The sequence below is a fragment of the Tachysurus vachellii genome, chromosome 11 (assembly GCF_030014155.1).
Source record: "Tachysurus vachellii isolate PV-2020 chromosome 11, HZAU_Pvac_v1, whole genome shotgun sequence".
NCBI classification, from domain to species: domain Eukaryota; kingdom Metazoa; phylum Chordata; class Actinopteri; order Siluriformes; family Bagridae; genus Tachysurus; species Tachysurus vachellii.
The window spans coordinates 26290150-26312494 of record NC_083470.1 but is presented as its reverse complement, the minus strand read 5'-3'; the positions used below and the strand labels follow the sequence as shown (position 1 = coordinate 26312494).

The 22345-nt window shown below is 38.7% G+C and overlaps 1 protein-coding gene across 1 annotated transcript; it reads right to left on the bottom strand.

Annotated features, from left to right (window-relative positions):
- Positions 1-127: 127 nt before the first annotated feature.
- On the bottom strand, positions 128-10166 carry slc7a4 (solute carrier family 7 member 4). The gene is made up of 6 exons (XM_060882145.1): positions 10079-10166; positions 7904-8986; positions 7244-7584; positions 6717-7049; positions 4257-4365; positions 128-3582 (listed from the first exon to the last, which is right to left on the bottom strand). The coding sequence occupies exons 2-6, from the start codon at positions 8874-8876 to the stop codon at positions 3371-3373; spliced, it is 1968 nt and encodes a 655-aa protein (XP_060738128.1). The 5' UTR covers positions 8877-8986; positions 10079-10166; the 3' UTR covers positions 128-3370.
- Between the last annotated feature and the right edge of the window lie 12179 nt (positions 10167-22345).

Genomic DNA, 22345 nt, shown 5'->3' with positions numbered 1-22345 from the left:
TGGTGCTTACAAAACTTCCCTCCTTGTAAATAATGTAGATTTATATTTCTATCAGCTATACACTGTAATTAATTCACTGTGATAACAATTTAAAGGTATGTTATGATACAAATCTAATAGCAGAACAGACTTTAAAAATGTTTTATACATCATTTCAGCTTTGGGAATGGTTCGAGTATAAACAGCATCGTTAAGGCCATCGGTTACATCGTTGTGGCATAGTTACATACACAGATACAGTTATTTACATCTGCCGTGGACTTTACATCTGAGACGCAGCGTCTTCAGTGTTGAGTCTTTTACCAAATGGAATTCAGCATGGACTTGGGAATGATTAGCAGCAGACATGATGTTCTTTACAGCAGATAAACAAACTAAACACAGACAGCTCGTCTATAACCTTCAGCCACCATCTGAGATGGTTAAATTAATTAAACATAAAATCAAATAAATAAAACATAAAATGTTCCACTTATCCCAGTTATAGTCAGTCAACCAAGACATGTTTGGTGTATAATAAACTTTTAGTTTATTTTGTAGCACCGTAGCTACCGTAGTTTAACAAGTTATCTCATTCAAAATTATTCACAAATGCTGATGGTTTTGGAAGAAGTCTGGTTGTTTTAGCCTGGAATACAAATGGTGGCCATTTTGTATATCCAAAATCAACTAGGCCCTGCCCATAAAGGCCACGCCCACAAATGCCCCACCCATAAAGGCTCCACCTCCCAGAGCTTTACATTCGATTTATGGAAAACCGTACAGATGAGATAGACCTGTTATTTTTAGCTACTTCACACTTCTCATTTCCGTACAAAGCTAAAGAAGTAAATTCAGGACACCAAACATGTCTCTGACTTTGACACAGACTAAAGTATGGACAGAAAACTGTGCAAAAGTTATTTCTTGCTGCACCAATTCTTTAACATGACGGCAATGTTATAACATTAAATAGCAAACATTTGTGCCTTTCTAACACGGGAGTGTCAGGAGAGATAGAAGATCTATCCTTCTAATTTTATAACATAACACAGAGTACCATCATTTAATCAACAGATTAGAGGAGCTACAGTGGATAAGAGGAGCTACAGTAGATAAGAGGAGATTAGAGGAGATACAGTAGATAAGAGGAGATTAGAGGAGCTACAGTAGATAAGAGGAGATTAGAGGAGATACAGTAGATAAGAGGAGATTAGAGGAGATACAGTAGATAAGAGGAGATTAGAGGAGCTACAGTAGATAAGAGGAGATACAGTAGCAAACAAAACAGAAATAAACAAAACTCAAAGCTTCCTGATATTACAGGAGTGCTGTGAGATCTTGTACGATGGACTACAGACTCACTGATGTGTCCAAATCTCATACCGTAGGGGCCGAGCATCAGAGTGTGTAACTATAACATATAAATTAATAATAAGTTCTTAGCTGTGGCCTCAGACTTTAATGTACTAATGTACTAAGTGTTTATATGCAGCAGTGCAACATTAGAAGTGTATAAATATGTTCAGCAGACGTTGTTGTTGTTGTACAGTTACAATATTATAGTCATAATCACATTCAGTGAGATGTAAACATCTCCATTATTATACAGGCCAATAATTAACAATTGTTAGTTCTATAAACAAAAAGTATATTTGTAGCAGTGAAATCCGATCGGCTGCCACTGACATCACTTTAATAATGTGGATCATTTTTTAAATACATAAAAATTTGAGCTCAAATAGATTACTAAAAATATTACAACATATTAGTTGTAATTTTAGAGTTTAATTCATCCATCTTGACAAACTTCCACATTCTAAGTTTTATCGAATAATTATCCATATAATTTAAATCAAAATAATCAAAATATGTAACTTTAAAACTAGACTTAATCCGATTTTAACCCCTTTCCTTAATTTCATTGTAATCCACATGACCTGAATGCATGAATAAATTATATCTCAAGGCCTTGCCCTGTGCTCGCTCGCTCTCTCATACGCACACACACACGAATAGTACAAATAGTATGCGTGAGAGAGACAAAGAGAGAAAAAAGGTCATGCAAAATTTGTGCTTATCACATGACATGTATAAAGAAGAACTTGCTTTTAATCCCTCAGTGGGAACTGGCAGGCCTTAAGAGTAAGAGTGTGTGTGTGTGTGTGTGTGTGTGTGTGTGTGTGTGTGTGTGAGAGAGAGAGTGTGTAGCTGTATGAATGAGCATAGCCCAGTGCAACACTGCTGCATGTAAAATTTTGGTCCTGACACTTAAACTGCCGTTCAAAAGAATGTACATTCCGTTGTAACATAAAACTCATTAAAACATTTAAATAAATACATATAAATATTATAGAGAAAGATAAATTAAATATATCCTAATCGATGACAGTGTGTGAAGACTTCTGATTGTAGCATAAAGAAAGTGTGTGTGTGTGTGTCAGCATCAATGATTGTCCTTGCTTATGTCAGCTCAACAAACCTCCAACCCCTCAGCAATAAACACACACTGTGTCAAAAAAATCATCTCTACGTTACTCTTAATTCAGTACACACATTCGTCTGGTCCGCTCACTCCAAACTCACTCCAAAACTGAAACACTTCATTAACACCTGTAAATTAACACCTCTGAGAGAACAAGAATTGAACTAAGGCTGCATTCATGTTTGTTTACCATTTTAAACGTCGCACACGAACGTCTCTTCAAGCCGTAATCACGTGCAGGACTTTAAAGTTCCCAAACCGCAAGCTTTCGCCTTCTCCATCACATCACAGCTAACAATCCAGGCTAATAACATGACAGACGGGAAAAGCCACAAAAACAAAAATCAATCAAAAATCTCATTACCATGAACTGTTCATTTCAAAAGCTGAATTCGTAATGCAGAAAATCATCTACCACAAACTCACACTAATGCTCCTCTTTCTGTAGGGTGCCATTAGTTTTACAGCGTAAACTGTATAGAAAATGGTAGCAGTTTCTTAACTAATAAAACATTTTTGTGTAAATGTTCCAGAAAATAAGTTATAAATGAACTTGTTCATATCCATGTAATGAATGTAATATACTGCATGTGGTGATGGATTAGAGTTTGATGAAATAAACAGTCTTGGTAATGATTCAGACTTTTGCTGCATATTTGGCCTACATCTCAGTAGTAAATCAACACAGGAAGTGATTCAACAAAGAGCGAAAGAGTCACAACTACACACACGCACACGTCTCTTAGTGTTTCCTCAAACTAATCAACATTCCCGAGTCTAGAACCTTGACGTGATCCTCAGAAAGGCAGAACAGACTGTGGCAGTAAAGGAGAAGCATAAAAATACACACACTCACACACACTACACAATTAGCATGTCTAACACGTGTTCGCACACATACACAGATCATCTGTTGGCTTGTGGGTCGGCGGCGGCGACCGTCGTAGGAGCGTTTGTGGTGGGTGTGTGAGTGTGTGTGTGTCCCTCAGGCTGGACGTTCTGGACCGTTTCCACCAGACTACCGCTTGGGAGAACCACGTAGCGGGCGGAAACACACTGGGGCTCCTTCAGGCCTTCTTTACTGTGCCAGATACCATAACCAAAATACACCAACAGCCCTGAGAGAGAGAGAGAGAGAGAGAGAGAGAGAGAGAAAGTCAAACCTTCTCTGAAAAAATTCCAGGAAATGTATTTTACTCAAAAGAACCTGTCTCTCTCTGTGTGTGTGTGTGTGTGTGTGTGTGTGTGTGTGTGTGTGTGTGTGTAAACTGTTCATACGAATGTAAACTAGTGATCCTCTTTCATCACTCATTAATCTCTAGTCAGTTTACTCTGTCAGCGTCACCGTATTTGGTCCAGTGTTTCTCATCACAGCTTCCTGTTTCCTGTTGGTTGAATTCCTGCTGTTTTTACACCCACGCGCTACTTTATTCTCTTATGAAGGAACAAGTCGACGTCACTATTTATATCAAGACGCTTAAAAATCCGTTTCATTGTTAAAATAAATGCACATCGGTGTAAACATGAGCTATAAAATAACTGAACAGGTCTGGTGTAGACTGAAACATGGTTCCATCTTTAATCTCACATGATCCTGAGGATCTGGAGAATGTTTTATCACCTGCCTTTATACTGTTTGTGTAGAAGGTGGAGTTCTCAAGTAAAACACTTAAATGAATAGGTGGACAAGAAAGGGATCTAGATACATTATACTGTACACCTGTCTCTCTCTGTGTGTGTGTGTGTGTGTGTGCGCGCGTGTGTAGGTGTGTGTGTGTAGGTGTGTGTGTACCTGCAGCTACCCAGATGGTGAACCGGAGCCAGGTGAGTGGACTGAGCTTCATCATGAGAAACACATTCAGCAGGATGCTAACACCAGGTACGAATGGCACCAGGGGAACCTGTTTAACCACACACACACACACACACACACACAAACACACACACCAAATACAACATTTGTTAAAGGAAATGTACACAGCAAAGTCAGCTACCAGAAACTATTTAATCAGATATCAAACACTATTGAAATAAAGTTAGATTTTTTTTCCAGGGCTCCGATCCTGCTAATATCTCATCATAATATATACAACAAGATATTTTATTTTGTCTGAAATGTTACTCTCAAATCACCAGAGAAACTGTGAGACCACATTATTCTGTGAGACCACATTATACACCGCTACAAGTTCTGAGAATTCTTGTTCCAGTTCTTTGTTGCACTACACAACAATAAAGTTATATAAATACTAAGATACGATGCTACAATTATATTAATATCTGTGTAAATCATTAGGAAGTAAAGTAAAAACCCTCACATCATTCACACCGCTTCACATTTGTCTCATGAGCATGTAGCGACTGCTACTTATTATTTATGGCTGTCTATTCAGAAGGTTAGCAAAGCAAGCTAACTTTTTTAGCTAGATACATTTATCATACAGATGTTCAAATAATCTGATGCACAGTTTTACATTCAACAGTCATGGGAACTGATTGTGCGTGGCATTGCCACTGAAATTGTAGTGGAACACTATTACCACATGATACATAAAAATACTGTATCAGAGCAATTTGGGGGGAAAAAATGGATGAATATTATGTGATCTTCAGATGCAGACTATTTGAAGTTCATTCTGAGAAACAGACTCCATGTTGCCCCGAGTGCTCCATTAGTGTCTTTTATATCTGCTATAATGCTGCTCTTATGATGTCATTATGAGTGAAGCGTTCTCGTTCTAATGGAGGAGATAAACGGCTCTGCTTCATTACTGTGACTCATGTTTCTGAGATTGACACATTTCTGCGTAGAAGCATCTGAGCCTGGAGTTTTAATACTGTCTAAACCACCACTTTTAAACCCGAGTGCTTTATATTTGACTGAATATAAAGCACTGGCTTGTGTTTTCTGGTTTAATCCTACTGTACATCAGAGGTTGGATATTACTTAAACAGCCTGTACAGACTTTTTAACACTTGACTCACTTCTTTAGGCATCGACCATCATACAGTGGCATGTGGTGTCCCTCAAGGCACAATTCTCTGTCCACCCTTGTTTAAACTCTGTATTCTATCTAATCATGAGATATTTACACATGACAAACAAACAGCCTCTCAGTGTCTCGTTGAACTGCACTATCACACAGTATGCAGGAGATTTTTTTCATTTCAAACCGTACTTGAAGATCATTTTCTGCAAAACAATGGAGGCACCGTTATCAGGTTTATTTAGAAATATGCAGCATTGACTAAACCTCAGAACTCATTAATCCTACTCAGAAAGTTGGGAAGGTCTCCTCACTTACTGATTCACCAAAAGACATTAACAAAAAACTATAAATATAATTAAAATGTTTACGGTGCTGTAAGAATGCTTCTAACTGCCATCTCATAATCATCAAGTTAATTTTTCTAAAAAAGGAAACCAATTAGTTGTTCATTTTAAGAGACCCGTCTTATTTTCTCTTGTATATTTAATATCGCTCTTTAATTAAGCAAAAATACATTTTATCAGATTACTCGATTAATCGATGAAATTTTTGGTAGAATACTCGATTACTAAAATATTTGATAGCTACAGCCCTAATTATAAGTCTACGAAAATATACTTGAATAGTTCAACTTCAAGTATGATTACAGTAAGAATAACTTGTTACTTTTTCATATTTCTGCAGGTTTTATATTTCAAACAATGTTACTGTAGTGTATCAGGTTTGTGTTTTATATTACAGATGTATCTCAGTCTACCTCAGTTTTATTTATGTTCACAAAAATACTGCACATATTTTACACACTTTATTCACCAGAAGGTGAACAGCTAGTGAACTTCCTAGCACTAAACTTGCACTAAATTCTCAGGTTTCTCGATGTTTATATTTAACACTTTGCACTATTTTATTACACTTTATTAAGCATTTCTTACATTTTCTTTCATTTTGCACCTTAAATGTTAAGAGATAACAGTTAAGTGTTCATTGTGACTTTAGACTCATGTTTACATTATAATTATTTGAGTTTTCCTGCTTGTTGACATTTCTGTCTTAATAACTGAAGGGATTACAATAAGAGTAAGGTTTAGTTTAAAATAAAAATGTTTAAATATAATATATTTTTCTCCTGGTCCTTATTTTAAATGGGCCATAAAAAAAGTTCAATAATTATCGTTATCGACCGATATGAAACACTGATATCGTGATACGGTTTTCGGCCATATCGCCCAGCCCTAGATTATAATAATGTGCCAGTTTCTCACCTGGAAGCTCTTGGTTTTCTTTTGCTGCTCATGGACAGAGATAACGATGAGGCTGAGGAGGAACGCCAAGCTGAAGATCACAAGCAGCAGGACGAAGCTCCACGTAGGCAGATTCAGGTAACTCTGTCCAAAAACAACCACTGAACAGAGTGACACTGCGCTCACCATCAGTGCCAATACGCTGAATGCCACCACCTCGCCTGGCGCCCAGTCTCCTAATACGGTACCCAGGTACGGCTCCCAACGGGCTTGAAGGGCACCTGGGAGCTTCTGCCTCTCCACCAAACGCAGTTTGTCTGAAAATGATTCGTACTCCTTCAGCTCACCACTGTCCTGTTTTTAAAAACAAATTGTCACAAATATCAGAATCAGTACCTGCTGTATATGTCAAACAAAAATGTTTCCATTTTTATAATAATCATACTTTAAAAATGTCTGATTTAGAATATATTCATGAGATAGATCTTGTCACCCAGAAATAATTTTAAAAAATCATGTAATAGATTATGCTAGATTTAATTTCATACCTCCTTGAGATCCGAGACAGAGTTGCTCTGTTGACCTGGTGAGGGCGCTGGTGCATCTTTCTTGACATGTTTTTCAGGCTGAAAGCGCAAAACGATAACACTTGCAGCTACGAAGGTGTACGCTAACAGTGTGCCAATGGAGAGGAACTGGACAAGAGACTCCAGGTCAAAGATGAGCGCTAGAAAAGACATGAGGCTGCCAAAGACCAAGATGGCAATGACGGGCACTTTGGTGACAGGATTAACACGTGAGAAGACGGAGAAGAAGAGTCCGTCCTCAGCCATGGCGTACACGATGCGAGGCAGAGAGAAGAGGTTGCTGAGCAACACCGTGTTCATGGCTGGAGACGAATGATGAGAAAAGCTCAAGTAAACAATATATAAATATCTAAATAACATTAAATATACATCAATAACCAGTGCAAAGACACGCCAAAATATAACTGTCCAGAAAAACGTGTCTCATTTCCACCCAAGCAACAATGCGTTATAGATTTGTACTTGAGTCATATCTTGAGTCCAACAGGTCCAGTATGTTAAATAATAATTAATTAAAAGGGAATACCTCATTAATAAGCCCTTCAGATTGTTAGAAAACATTTCCTCTACCGTATGGAGTGACAGATAGAGCCAAGCATAAACACACACACTGATACACACCGCAGATGGATCCCACAGCCACGATAAGGCCGGCCCAGCTGTAGCCACGCCGGAAGAACGCATCAGAGAGCGCAGAGTTTGGGTCGAGCGTGTTCCATGGGACCATCAGTGTCAAAACCATCGAGACCAGGATGTAGGCTGTAGCTGCCAGAGCTAGCGATATTGCTGTTGCCATGGGAATAGCCCTCCGAGGGTCACGTGCCTCTTCACTGGATGCAGCAATAACATCAAACCCTACAAATGCGTAAAAGCAGGTGGCTGTTCCTGCCATGATGCCCGAGAAGCCATAGGGGGCAAACCCACCTTTTTCAGCACTCCAGTTATCCAGATCAGCCAGAGCAAAACCAAAGACCAGGATAAAGACTATGACTATCATGCTGACTGTAGAGAAGATGTGATTTAGCCAAGATGAGACACGCACACCGAATGAAATTAAGAAAGATGCAATCAACAGTATTCCTGCTGCAAGAAAGTCTGGATATGTGGCGAGGAAAGGTACGTCCCAGCGCAATACGTGACTTTCCGTGAAATTCCGGATGCGGTGGTCAAAGATGGAGTCCAGGTAGCCACTCCATGCACGAGCAACCGCTGCGCCGCCAATCATATACTCAAGAACTACATTCCAGCCAATCAGAAAGGCCCAGATCTCCCCGACGGAAACATATGTGAACATGTAGGCGGAGCCTGTCTTGGGGACACGGGCGCCAAATTCAGCATAGCACAAAGCTGCCATGAGTGAAGCTATGCCAGCCACCAGGAACGAAAGCACAACAGCTGGTCCAGCTAAGTCCTTGGCAACGGCTCCCGTGAGGACGTAGAGACCCGAACCAACCATGGCACCAACACCGAGCAGCGCCAGGTCTAGAGTAGAGAGGCAGCGGCTCAGAGATGTGGCCATCATGTCATCCTCTAACGTCTTCAGCCTGTTCAGCTTCTGGCAAAAACGTGAAATTGGAGAGCACGACGCCATCATGAGGTAGTGAGCGACAGAAATAAATAAAGAGATGAAAAAGAGTTTGAACAGAAACGTGGTCCCAATCTCAGCTAATCCATTTCTGCCACAACCGAAGAAGTTCCAAAGACCTGAGAACAAGAGAGAGGAGAAGATCATTAGAACAGGATGGCATGCTTTTCACCGCACATTTATTTTTGGTATATAATCTTTTTCAAAAGCGAAACACACAGAAATTCAGAAACCATTTGGTTTAAACGTGTGGTGTATAACAGGAGACGATCGTTCTATACGTCAGATTGACAGTTTTGTGATGAAATGTTTATAGCTGCTGTAGCATAAGTAAGAACTGGACCTAGCTTCATTCCTGGTTGTTCCACAACATCAGGTGCAACTATAAATGCCTAAAAAGCATATTTAAATAATTTACATAACAATCATTTAGTAAACTGCTGAGGTATAAGAGGAATAAAACACTTGAGAACATGCTGTAATAAAATAACCAGCTTATAAACAGTAAGAGATTTGTTCTTAGCTATTTTTTTTAAATATACTCTTACAAATGTTGAGCTGATGTTAGATTATTTTTAAACAGCACCGGCTATATTTATTACAACCTTTCCTGACTATTTGTGATCTCTGGATGACAGAAAGAAAGGCGTTTTTCAACGAATCGTGAATATTAATATATCTTGGCATTTTCATTATAATATTCAGGGTTACTGTGACGTCATATGTACAACACGAGCGCGTGATGGAAACGCTGACGTATGTTAAGGTTTGAGATATAAACAATGGCCAATAGGGTTCTCTGTATAAACTGTAGGTTCTGCTTAGAACCCAAGTGTACATAAGAGCTCGTGGGTTCAGAATATACTCGTGTCATTACGTAAGTGTTTCAGATCTCATACAAGGATTAGAACAAAAACTAAAAGAAAAATGATGCTTTATAATATTCTCATATTAATCATGCTTTGTGAAGTGATTAGTAATAATGCGGAGTGAATGCAACACAAACTGATGTATAAAGTAACACACGAACATTAGGATGAATTTAATATTCCGGCCTATAATAATCCTCCTGTTATAAACACTCGGTTCATGTGTCATTCCGCCGCAGAAAGGTATAAACCCAGGTGACAAACTGCACAAACACTCAGCTAATCACACACACACCTGACTGTTATGATACACTATAAGAAAACGGTGGATGATTTATTTACCTGTAGATAAATAGGACGTTGATGATCGGTGCGGACGTGTGATGAGAGCCGCAAGGATCTATATTTCTCTGGCGGAAGAACCGATTCGCTGTTCGGCTCTTAAAGGGCCAGTTTGGTTCAGTTCAGGCAGAGCGGATTAGATACAAATGCATGTTTTATTTTATTTTCATTAAACAGAAATGACAGCCAATGATAATGAAATGTTGGCCATGCAAACTTTAGGTCCAGAAATAAACCAATTATAGGTAAGAAACGAGTAAACATTTTTAATATTAGATGTTAAATATATCTGTTTATATTTATTTAGGTCTATTTTTGTTGTCATAGCTGACCTCACTCACTCACTCATTTTCTACCGCTTATCCGAACTACCTCGGGTCACGGGGAGCCTGTGCCTATCTCAGGCGTCATCGGGCATCAAGGCAGGATACACCCTGGACGGAGTGCCAACCCATCGCAGGGCACACACACACACTCTCATTCACTCACGCAATCACACACTACGGACAATTTTCCAGAGATGCCAATCAACCTTCCATGCATGTCTTTGGACCGGGGGAGGAAACCGGAGTACCCGGAGGAAACCCCCAAGGCACGGGGAGAACATGCAAACTCCACACACACAAGGCGGAGGCGGGAATCGAACCTCCAACCCTGGAGGTGTGAGGCCAAAGTGCTAACCACTAAGCCACCGTGCCCCCCTCATAGCTGACCTGTATATGACTAAAGACACATATTTCTGCCCTGAATCAGGGACATGAGAAGGTGGAATTTTAAACAATTTTCAAAAGATAGAATTTTGTTAATGAACTCGTTTTATTATGTTCCTATGGTAACGGTACTTTCAGGAAATCTAAACCTAATAACAAAGGTTGTGTTTAACAAATTTTTTTTTATCTTTTTCAAAGATTTTATATTAATTTGATGCCCACACGCCACTTATAGTCTCTTAAAATGATACACAATGTCACCATGAATTGATGAGTTTTCTGTCTCTGCTTGTTGGCACTGTGTAGCTGCTATGAATCAATTGCGCCACCAGAGGGCGCTGTGTATTCCATTGATGGTTATGTGGCACATGTCTAAGTTCTGGATAAAGCTGGATACTTGACTTCTATTTATTTCTGTTCTTTACAAACTCAAACTAAGACTCTTGTGTCAAATGTATAAATGTGTCTCTGTATAAATAAATATATAAATATATATAATAATAATATAATATATTTAGTATCTTTCTGAAGATATATATATATATTTGTAATGTTATATATTGTGATATAATGATATATTGTGATATAATTATATTATTCAAGTAACAAAATCTAAAACGTCAATTACGGCTATTATTTATATTCTTTCTTAAGATAATGCATAATGCATGCATATGAATAAATTTATTTGTCAATAATTGTCCGATGCATGGTAGGTTGATTGGCATCTCTGGAAAATTGTCCGTAGTGTGTGTGTGAGTGAATGAGAGTGTGTGTGTGTGTGTGTGTGTGTGCCCTGTGATGGGTTGGCACTCCGTCCAGGGTGTATCCTGCCTTGATGCCCGATGACACCTGAGAGGCTCCCTGTGACCCGAGGTAGTTCGGATAAGCGGTAGAAAATGAGAGAGAGAGAGAGAAAATAATTATCCGGGGTGTTTAGACAGGAAATGCAGTGTTCATTAAAAAATTCCACATATTTAGGAAAATGCTACCTAAAACCAACAGTTATAATAAGCAGTTAAATTAGGATGGAAATAATGTCCATCCTATAACAGGAGAGAGTTAGTGTTTGTCGAAGGTAGCTGATGTGCTGCAGTGGCTGAGCTGCGTTAGTGGAAGATTAGTGCACACACTCACACTTGGGAGAATCTGATTTAAATTTCGGTTGCTGTTTTATTGTTTTTAGAACTTTGTGAGCAATGTTTTTCATGGAGTTTTGTTTGAGAGACAATAAATATAAATCTTCCAATCCACTTATGACTGATCGATTTTTAGCAACATCAAATCTTCTGTAAATCTACAGAAATATTTGGTTCATCTTGTGTGTAACAACATTTACACAAAACTATATTACAAGACTGATTAATGTTGCCCATTGTGTTATACCTGTACTGTGCTGGTACACATATTGCCTGAAGGTGATACTTCAGTTTCTCCACTAGATGTCCCTGTTGGTGTTGGACAATGACACTGAAAAACATCTGCGGTGGGACAGATACAAGTCCTACACAGTGGGTAGAGGGATTGTGAGCCATTCCTCTTAGAGAACTGTTGTCAGGTCACTACATGATGCTGGTGGAGGAAAATGTTTCCTGACCCTCTCAATAATAATTTGATCAATAATATTTATATCTGGTGACTGTTCAGGCCATTGGAGATGTTCAGCTTTACTTTTATTTTCATCAGAGCTTTATGTTCATCAGAGCACTCTGTCACCAGTCCTGCTGTGTGTATTGGTGCATTATTATCCTGATATCACCTTCAGGACACATTGTTTGAATCGGAATGGTTCAGTTGTCCTTGACAAGAATGTCCCCACCAAGCACCAGTAGTGGGCCGAGGGAATGTCATGATTTTGTAGCCCAAACTATCACTGATCTACAGACCAGGTGATGAGCTTATTTTAGGGCTTCTTCAGACTGAATCTCTCTCAGACATGGGAGAGATGGTGAAGATGGACTCATCGTGTTTTGCAGTTGAGGTGCACATTTAATTCTGCACTGAGTTGAGCAGCTGAGGGTTTTTTTTTCAGATTAAACTTCTTATGTAAAAAGTTATATTATGAACTTCAATTATAACCAATGAAAGGGAGGAAAAAGAGAACGAAGGGAACGACTTGCTTATAGCTGCTTCAACTTAAGTACATAAACTATAAATATAACATAAATATAACTATAAATGGATAAAAATGCAGTGTGTTTGTCAACAAAATTCTAATTGTTGACAAATTTCTTTGGTAAAACATCTGTAATTTGTAAATTGTCTACATTATATTAACACTAAATCCTTCACCTTAACCTGAAAATGTTAATTTTGGTGGTCAGTTCGTTCTCAGCAGTTTGTATTACAACATTTATGATGTTTATTATGAAGTTTCACATCTTATAGCACCTTATTACTCACATTAAAGTGTTACCATGACTTCTGACTTTAGCTCACGCTTTAATTTCTTAATGTCTTGAACATTTACAACAAATCAGGCCTCGACATGTTTATAAGAACTGAAACTCGTGCGCTTTAGTGACTGACGGCTGTAGCTTCACTTCCGAGTCCAAACCAGTTTGCTGGGGTTTTTCCATAGAAAGCTGGCATTATGGGATGAAAACCACAACCACACACTGAACACAGTCTTACTTTAATCAACGTGTTTTAACACATGAACCAATCACAGGACAGGTAGAATATTACATCAACAGTTTCTGGGAAAAGAAAACATTAATAAACCTTGAACAAAATTGAACTGCTAAATATTTTAGTCTTAACAGGAGCTAGTATTTAATAAATAAAGCCTGGGCATAAATATACCACAGTGATGTCTTATTGTGTACCAGGTAAAATATTACTTGGTGAAAATATATAACATAGCATCAAATGCTAAGCAGCACAACGATGATCTGTAAAGTTATATACTATAGATGGATTCTGAAAGTTATGACATGGTTTTAAAAGAGTAACATGCTTCATGTTAGCGTGATGCTACCAAGAGCAAAAGCAGTGTAGATACTGAAGCCAAGCGAACTAAAGAGACCGAAAGTCGCTGATGTCTGACTCCAATCCAAGCTATAGCAGATACGCCATCTACAATCCCTTAAAGATCTCTAGTTATGTCGAATAAATACATAAAAAAGTGAGAAAAAGTGAGAGAGAGAGAGAGAGAGAGAGAGAGAGAGAGAGAGAGAGAGAGAGACAGAGAGAGGGAGAGAGAGACGGAGAGAGAGAGAGAAAGAGAGAGAGACACAGAGAGAGAGAGAGAGAGAGACAGACAGAGACAGAGGGAGAGAGAGAGAGAGACAGAGAGAGAGACACAGAGAGAGAGAGAGAGAGAGAGAGAGACAGAGAGAGAGAGAGAGAGAGGACAGAGCGAGCGAGAGAGAGAGAGAGAGGGAGTGAGAGAGAGAGAGAGAGAAAGACAGAGTGAGAGGGAAAGACAGAGACAGACAGGGAGAGAGAGAGAGAGAGAGAGAGAGACAGAGAGAGAGACAGAGAGAGGGAGAGAGAGAGAAAAAGACAGCGAGAGAGAGAGAGAGAGAGAGAGAGAGAGAGAGAGAGAGAGAGACTTTTTGTTATTATTAAATTGAAGGTTTTATAGTATAATCTGATATAATAAATAATCATCTTCAGCAGTAACAGTAACTTTTTATATAGGAGGTCTGAGTGAATTCTTTCATCAGCATCATCGTCTTACACATTTATGTTAAAGACAATTTAAAATTCTATGGTAAAAAAACAGAAAATATTTTTTGCACCACATGCTGTATTATTATTTATTGTTGTTACAGAGAAACTAAAGTGTGTTGAGTTATTCTGAACATCACACTCAGCCCATTCAGACTGCTGCAGTAACACTCCATATCCTGTAGGAGGCGTGATTTTACAATTCATTTACTTGTGCAGGTCAAACTGCAGTTTACTCCACAACAGATGAGTTCTTCATATTCCTGTTTTATGATTCGTCGTTTCGTCTAAAGGGAAGTACAGAGACAAGGGACTTTCTGCTCTCTTATGTAACATGACCTGCTTTTAATGTCACAGACAAAAAGACAAACCACAACAAAACTCATCAAATATTTACAATATTCATTATGACAAAAGAAATATTAAATGTCAAATACTGTATTTGATGCAACCTCCAGACTACAAAAAAAAATACAATATACATTAAATAATTGTACATATTTACTTCAGCATTCTGTCTAAATATGAAAATTGTTTGTACAGAATTGTTTACTAGTTATATTTTCCAGTCACATTCATTTGCATTGTTTGTTCAATGACACAAGTTTGAATATTGAAGAAATTCCTCAAAATAAAAAAAAAAGAAAGTTCCAAAAGCAGACTGAACCTCGGGAATGAATAGAGTTACACTCTTGAGGGGTTTTGTTCACAGCCCCAGACTGTAGTAAGGGATTTCACCCATAAACACACTGAACACCATTCATTAAGAACTGAACTATCATCCAGTAACAGATGATGTAATAATGATGGTGAATTTCTATTGGCTGAGCAGAACATTATTATTATTATCGTCACCACCCTGATGGGGACTTTCTGAACTGGTTATTCAGCACTGTTTTTGTTCTGCAAACACTTTCAGTTCACTTCCAGCCCTGAGAAATCACACAGATGAAAACCAGGACGTAATCCACATCCTCATCCACAAAGTCCACAGAAACCCACAGAGAAAAAGAGAACCCAGTATTGCCAGTGGTCAGTGGAGGTGGTGATGGTGATCTTGGGTTTGCCCTCTGGGCTAGAGCAACATGTTAGTAACCATTTTTAGGTTGATGGTGCCTATGAACAGGCCTCTCTCCAGGTGCTCCACCTGGTCATCCATGTTAGACAGGAGGCAGCTGCCAAACTCAATGTTGTGGTTGAGGTTGATGGAATCAGGGAGATAGCATACAGTATTCCTCAATGATTTTATTTTGACGACCTCCTCTTTAAAAGCCTGGTGATGGGCATCTGGGACTTTGTGGGGATGCTGTAGGACTGACACTCCTGGTGGGGTTTTGATTTGGTTTAGACAGGTGTGTCAATCCTGGCACATTAAAGATTCTTTCCAAATACTGATCCACCTCTCCATGATGTCTTGCTACTTGGGGGCCAGATCTACCAGGGTCTATTCAGGGAGTTCGGGGAACTCTTTAAAGAAAGCTGACTGTGTGGGGGACAGGTTTAATACGTTACTTTATTAGAATAACATGGTATGTTACTTATCCACTTTCTCAAGGACTGTGTATGAACCTTGCTAGTGAGCCAGGAACTTGCAGGTTGTGCTGGGGAGCAGGAGAAGAACTCCGTTGCCTATATAGAATTGTGCTACCCTGGATGGTTGTACACTTGTCGTGCCGCCTGTGCCTCCAGTATATACTGTTTTACTGTGGTTGCCACTCAGACAGCTAGCTCGTTTATGCCCTGTATGTGGATAAAGGATGAGAAGGCTTACAGGTGTGATGCCCACAGACCCACGCTCTGTGTTTTGTCAGGAGAAGGTCACAGTTCCGACCCTCTCATGTACCACTCACCACAGAATATGCTTTCACATCTGATAAAATTGTTTGACAAACGAGTCAATCTGAGGGTGATAGACAGACAACTAGGTGTTTGACCTGCAAGAGCCAGCAAAAACATGCATGGGTTTAGATATATAGGGTGTATTTTGGTCAGTCAGGAGGTATTTAGGGATCCCTATGTAGTCAAAGGAAGCAACAAGTTCCTGGGTGATATTTTGGAAAGTGGCTTTTCAGAGCAGGATATCCTCAGGGTATCAGGTGGCATTTACAATGATGGCATTTAGTAGATGCCCTTATCCAGAGTGACTTACAGTCATCTCATTGAGGGTTGAGGGCCTTGCTCACTGGCCCAGCAGTGCCACACTGGTGGTCCCGTGATTTAAACTCACAAGCCATCAGTAGTCCAGTGCTGTGGCATAGTCCATGATGACCAGGATGTATCCAAGACCCTGGGTGGATTTTGGGACTAGCTCTATCATGCCACTGTTCCATCTCACACCTTTTTCAGCCGATAAACAGTGGGGACAAAAACTAAGAGCTCTAAATGCCCAATAAAGCTCTTATTGTTCTATAAGTTGTATATCAAGTGCGTGTGGTTTATTATCACACCTAGTATAAATAGTCATTTTTACACCTCTCTAATACAGTAGCTTGTAAATAAACCATTTACAAGTGTCTCATCTGAGCTTTCTGAAGCAAACAACAAGAGTTAAATTAACTCCTTATATGTTGCTTAAATAAAGTGTTACCGTTACTTCTGATTCTACTTCACTCTATAATTTCTTGCATGTTTTGCTAAATCAGACCTTGGCATTTTTAAAGGAACAGAAACTTTCTGGCTCTTTCGTGACTGATGGCTGTAGCTTCACTTCCGAGTCCAAATAACAAACCAGTTTGCTGAAGTTTTCCACGGAAAGCTGACATTATGGAATTAAAACCACAAACACTGAACACAGTCTTACTTTCACATGTGTAAGAGTCAATGGCAGGGAATATGAGCCAATCACAGGACAGGTATAAGATTACATCATCAGTGTCTGGGAAAGGAAAACATGAATGGATCTGGAATAAAACTTTATTGTTACCCAGTTCAGTCTTAGGAGAAGCTAGTATTAAAAAAATAATAATAAAGGCTTAGCATTTTAATATACTACAGTGATGTGTTGTGTAACAGGTATAAATATTATTTGGTGAAAACATTTAACCTGAAGCAGCATGACAGTCATCTGTAAAATGATATTTAGATGCCTTCTGAAAGCCATGACATTGGTTTTTAGTGAGTCGCATGCATCATGTTAGCTTGATGCTAACAGAAGGATCATAGCTACCGAAGTCAAGCGAACAAAAGAAATAGAGAAAGTCGCTGATGTCCGACTCCTTACAGTAACTGATACATCAGCTACAATTCCTTACAAAACTCTTGTTATTTATGATCAATACATATAATTATCATTACAAATGATTGTTGTTTTCTTCCTGTTATCTGAGGTGTCTGTATAAGGATAAACATTATAGATGGAAATGCAGGCACAATTTTAACAATATTATAATACATATATTAACAAGAGAAAGAAAACATTTATAAAACTAATAAACATTATTTTTTTAGGAAACGTCTGAGGAACTGTTTTTTCTTATAATACTGAACATCTTAAGAATGTTGTAATGGTTCATTTGTTAATCCGTAATCTCTGCTGAGGTGATAAGGAGATGTCCATGTAATATTTATGGAAGGAGTCTCCAGTGTAACTTTACGTTTTCTGACATCTTCATGAACAGCGGAGTTTATAATTCTGCATCTTCACCTTGTTGTGGTTTATTTACAGAATGTTTTATTCTATTTTTTCTGCACTTACGAAGCCACAATTAGTTCTTAAAAATTTCTAAACATTAAAACTGCTTGCGTCATGAAAATATCAGAAGAATCTCCGCAGCGTGTAGCTCTTATTAGTGTGGCGTTGTTACTCCAGACTGAATCTCCTCAGCTGTTTGCTGTAGTAATATTCCCTAAACAACAGGAGGAGTGATTTTACATTTTGTTCATTCGTACATTTCAATCTGAAGTTTACTCGACAACAGATGAGTTCTGCATATTCCTGCTTTGTGATTCGTCGTTTAAAGGGACTTTCTCTCTCCTTTGTAACATGATGTGCTTTCAGTTTCACAGACAATAAACAGGAACCACAACAAAACAGCACACAATAGATGGTTTTAGGAGATGATTTAGCAATAAGGATATATTATAATCTCCAGGAACTACAATATAAACAGAATAATTGTGCATATTTACTACAGAATCCTGTTTATAAATGATTATAATTGTGTATCTACAGAGTATCAGACTACACTGAAATCTGGGGCTTTATTTCCATGTTAAAATTCAAAACACAAAAGTTCAGATGACACACAAACAGATTTGATGTAAAAATGTCACCATGAATTACACAACTCTGAGGAGTCTGTCGGCTCAAGTGCATTACAGCAAAAAGAGGAAAAAACAAATAGTAAATAATTCATGTGAATATTTATAGAGTTCTCATTTAACTCAAGTTTTTTTATGATAAAATAATTTGCAATGAAAATCTTTGTGTTAAAATAAAAAGAACACCAAACACAAGTATTTTCACTGCTCTCACACTCACTTTATATAATTGTTTACTTGTAGTATTTTTCATTTGTTTTTATTTTTTAATGCTGTTAGTCTGAATATAAAGTCACAACAGCAGACTGTATAAAGAAATCACACCCTTGATGGGTTTTGTTCACAGCCCCAGACTGTAGTAAGGGATTTCACCCGTAAACACACTGAACACCATTCATTAAGAACTGAACTATCATCCAGTAACAGATGATGTAATAATGATGGTGAATTTCTATTGGCTGAGCAGAACATAGTTATTATTATCGTCACCACCCTGATGGGGACTTTCTGAACTGGTTATTCAGCTCTGTTTTTGTTCTGCAAACACTTTCAGTTCACTTCCAGCCCTGAGAAATCACACAGATGAAAACCAGGATGTAATCCACATCCTCATCCACAAAGTCCACAGAAACCCACAGAGAAAAAACACTGATTTAACTTATATAATAGTGCTTTATATAAAGGTGGCGTATTGGAGCACAGAATAATATTAATAATATAAATATATTAACATAGAACAGTATCTACAAAAACATTTCATTGTAGAAATGTGGTAGAAGTTAATTTTAACTGTATTTAATCCTAATTCTAATCTAATCTAATAAACATAGTGGGTTCCAGGGTTTGAGCCGAAACATAAAAATTGTGGAGATTTAAAGTTGAATTTCTGCATTGGAATTTTAATGATACTGATATTCATGGTCTAAACATCTCACTGTACAATGAAAAATAATAAAGCTTAATGACTCTATTGTTCGTCTGTGAACACTGGAGCCATGTGATTGAATTACACACATTAACACCATTTATTTTTGTAAATTAAACACAATGTATGTGTTTTCTAAGCCGTGAATAAAACCGTACCCTGCACTCTCACTGGTCTCGTCAGTGCTAACACACTCGTGAGATTTTATTATGTAGTTTGTCGCAATAAATATTATCTGAATTGATCACATTCACCCTAAATAATTTAAATTAAAGAGACTTGATTATATTAAAATTTGCTGAATGTTGGCTGAAATTACAGAAAATAATAATAATTATGGTAACGAGTCAGTTTAACAATTAACAGGCCCAGTTTTGCTGTTTCTGTGATGAACATCACCGCATTCAAGACTGATCTTCAGAGTCCTGTTTATTACACACACACTTCCACAGATTTTTGTTGGGTCCAGTGGGATCTCTGGGTTGATATTAAGTTTACATCTGCATCGTGAGTATGATGATGAAATAAATATAACATGCAAATATCTGTATTGATCCACATATAATGAATAGACATTTATTAAAAAAATGTGTATTCTATGTTGAGTGAAAGCCTGCAGTCTAAAGGTTTAGGGGAAGTCGTGGCCTAATGGTTAGAGAGTCTGACTCCTAACCCTAAAATTGTGGGTTCGAGTCACGGGTCGGCCACGACTGAGGTGCCCTTGAGCAAGGCACCGAACCCCCCCAACTGCTCCCCGGGTGCCGCAGCATAAAGAGCTGCCCACTGCTCCGGGTGTGTGTTCACTGCTGTGTGTGTGCACTTTGGACGGGTTAAACGCAGAGAACAAATCCTGAGTACGGGTCACCGTACTTAGCCGTACGTCACGTCACTCACTTTTAAAAATTGTACTAAACTGTGACCTTTCTTATCTTTGAGGTCACGCCACTTTCCATTGTATCTTTCATAGCCTTAACTCTGTAAGATATATCCAGCCCAATCTCAGTTCTCTGAGTGAGCATCAAACCTGAAACTGGAAGTACAACAGTATGTAGTGCATAATATTCTCCACCCTGCTCCTCTGCAGTGATTGTTCTGATAAGTTCAGTGTGTGTGAGTGGGAGATTATGATGTCCAGTTATCTACACAGAGAGTAGATTAGCTTGCGAAGTGAGAGATGTATTGATATATCAGTGATTTGGCTGACTTCAATAACACTGTCCCAGAAACATAAGTGAGTGTGTGAAGGATTACTGGAGTCAGCTTACTAAAGCCATAGATTGTGATGATGATCTTTTCACATTGGCCAGATCCAGACCTTGCTCTGTCTTCCCAGTTTAAGCTGTGAAATGTTGCAGAGGTTCAGGATCAGCTGAATTACTATCAGAGATCACCAAAGTGAGTCATGTCTGAAGCTAAGCTTGCATTGCCTCTGAGCAACACAACCTCCTGGGAGTTCTTCCAGCCCTAACTCTGTTTCATGCCCAAGAGCAGCAGCAAATCATTCTGCTACCACTACTGACATCAGTCTACAGCATATAGTGAGCATGGACTGGGTTCTCTCTTTGTGAACTGGGATTCATAGATTCAAGTTTATGGATTGAATTTCCAACTCACTTAAGCTCAGCATGTAGAGTCTGTGGTCCTAAGGAACACACTATTGCCCCTTTTCCACCGAGGCAGTTTGAGTGCTGGTTCGGAGCCTAATTTAAAATCAGTTCTTTCTTTTTGACACCCAGAGCACCGGCTCTGAACCAGGAAAAGTGGTCAGGGGCTGGAAGCAGGGCTGGGGGCGGGGTTACTGTGACCAACAAGACAAAAGAGAACGTTGTTAACACCATTTTTAAATCATTTTAAGTTTGGATGCCAATGTAGGTCAGCAAAGCCATGAGCATTAACAGTAAAGTAACATCCGCCATTGTTGATGTTGCGTTTGTTTTTGCTGCTGCTGCACTTACAGTATGTTGCTGTATAACATTGTATACAGTGACGTCAGACTCGGCTCTGTGATGCTCTCTAACCGATGGAAAGGCAAACCGGTTCTTAGAAGGTTCACCAGTGGAGCCAACTTCGAACCAGCACCAGCGCTAGCTCTGAAACAGCACCCGGTTCATTTTGGTGGAAAAGGGGAATTTATGAACATACTGTAGGTGTCAAAAGCTTCATCACTGCTGCAGTTGTGGCTACATTAAGAATGACTGTCCAAAAGCAGCAGGCCTTGCAACTCCCCTGGGTCCTGTTCATGTAAACTAAAAACTAAAATGAGGTGAAAGGGGTAACATAGGAAAAAATCTTTGTTCACTGCTGCAGAAGAAAAATATATATTTTGTATGGATTCCCAGGGAGTAGATGAGCAAGTCAGCAAGTTCTTTGGCCAGTTCACACTGAAGGTGTTAATGGATTTTAGCAGTGATAGTGAAGAGCCTAAGCTGTAATCTGATGGTTTTCTTCCATGTCCCCAAGTGAGGTCCTGCTGCTGGTTGATTGTGTGTATGATTTGGTTTAGGTTTGTTTTCCCAATCCTATTTGAGATGAGTTCATCATTGCCAGCAATGAAATCAAATGTTTTCTGCAGAAGATAAAATCTAAGGTCAAGTATTTCCAGCTTGTTTTCTCTGACAACATTGACTCTACATGTGAGCACATCCTGTAGCTTCTGAGCTGTATCTTTTGTTGGCTTCTTAGTGCAGTCACTCTCCT

Bases quoted from the DNA above. Each gene is read 5' to 3' on its own strand.
- slc7a4 (XM_060882145.1), bottom strand. From the start codon at position 8,876: ATGATGGCGTCGTGCTCTCCAATTTCACGTTTTTGCCAGAAGCTGAAC. The intron at 7,050-7,243 runs GTATGAAATTAA...TTTTAAAAACAG, and splicing joins CTGTCTCGGATCTCAAGGAG to GACAGTGGTGAGCTGAAGGA. The intron at 3,583-4,256 runs GTACACACACAC...TCTCTCTCTCAG, and splicing joins CACCATCTGGGTAGCTGCAG to GGCTGTTGGTGTATTTTGGT.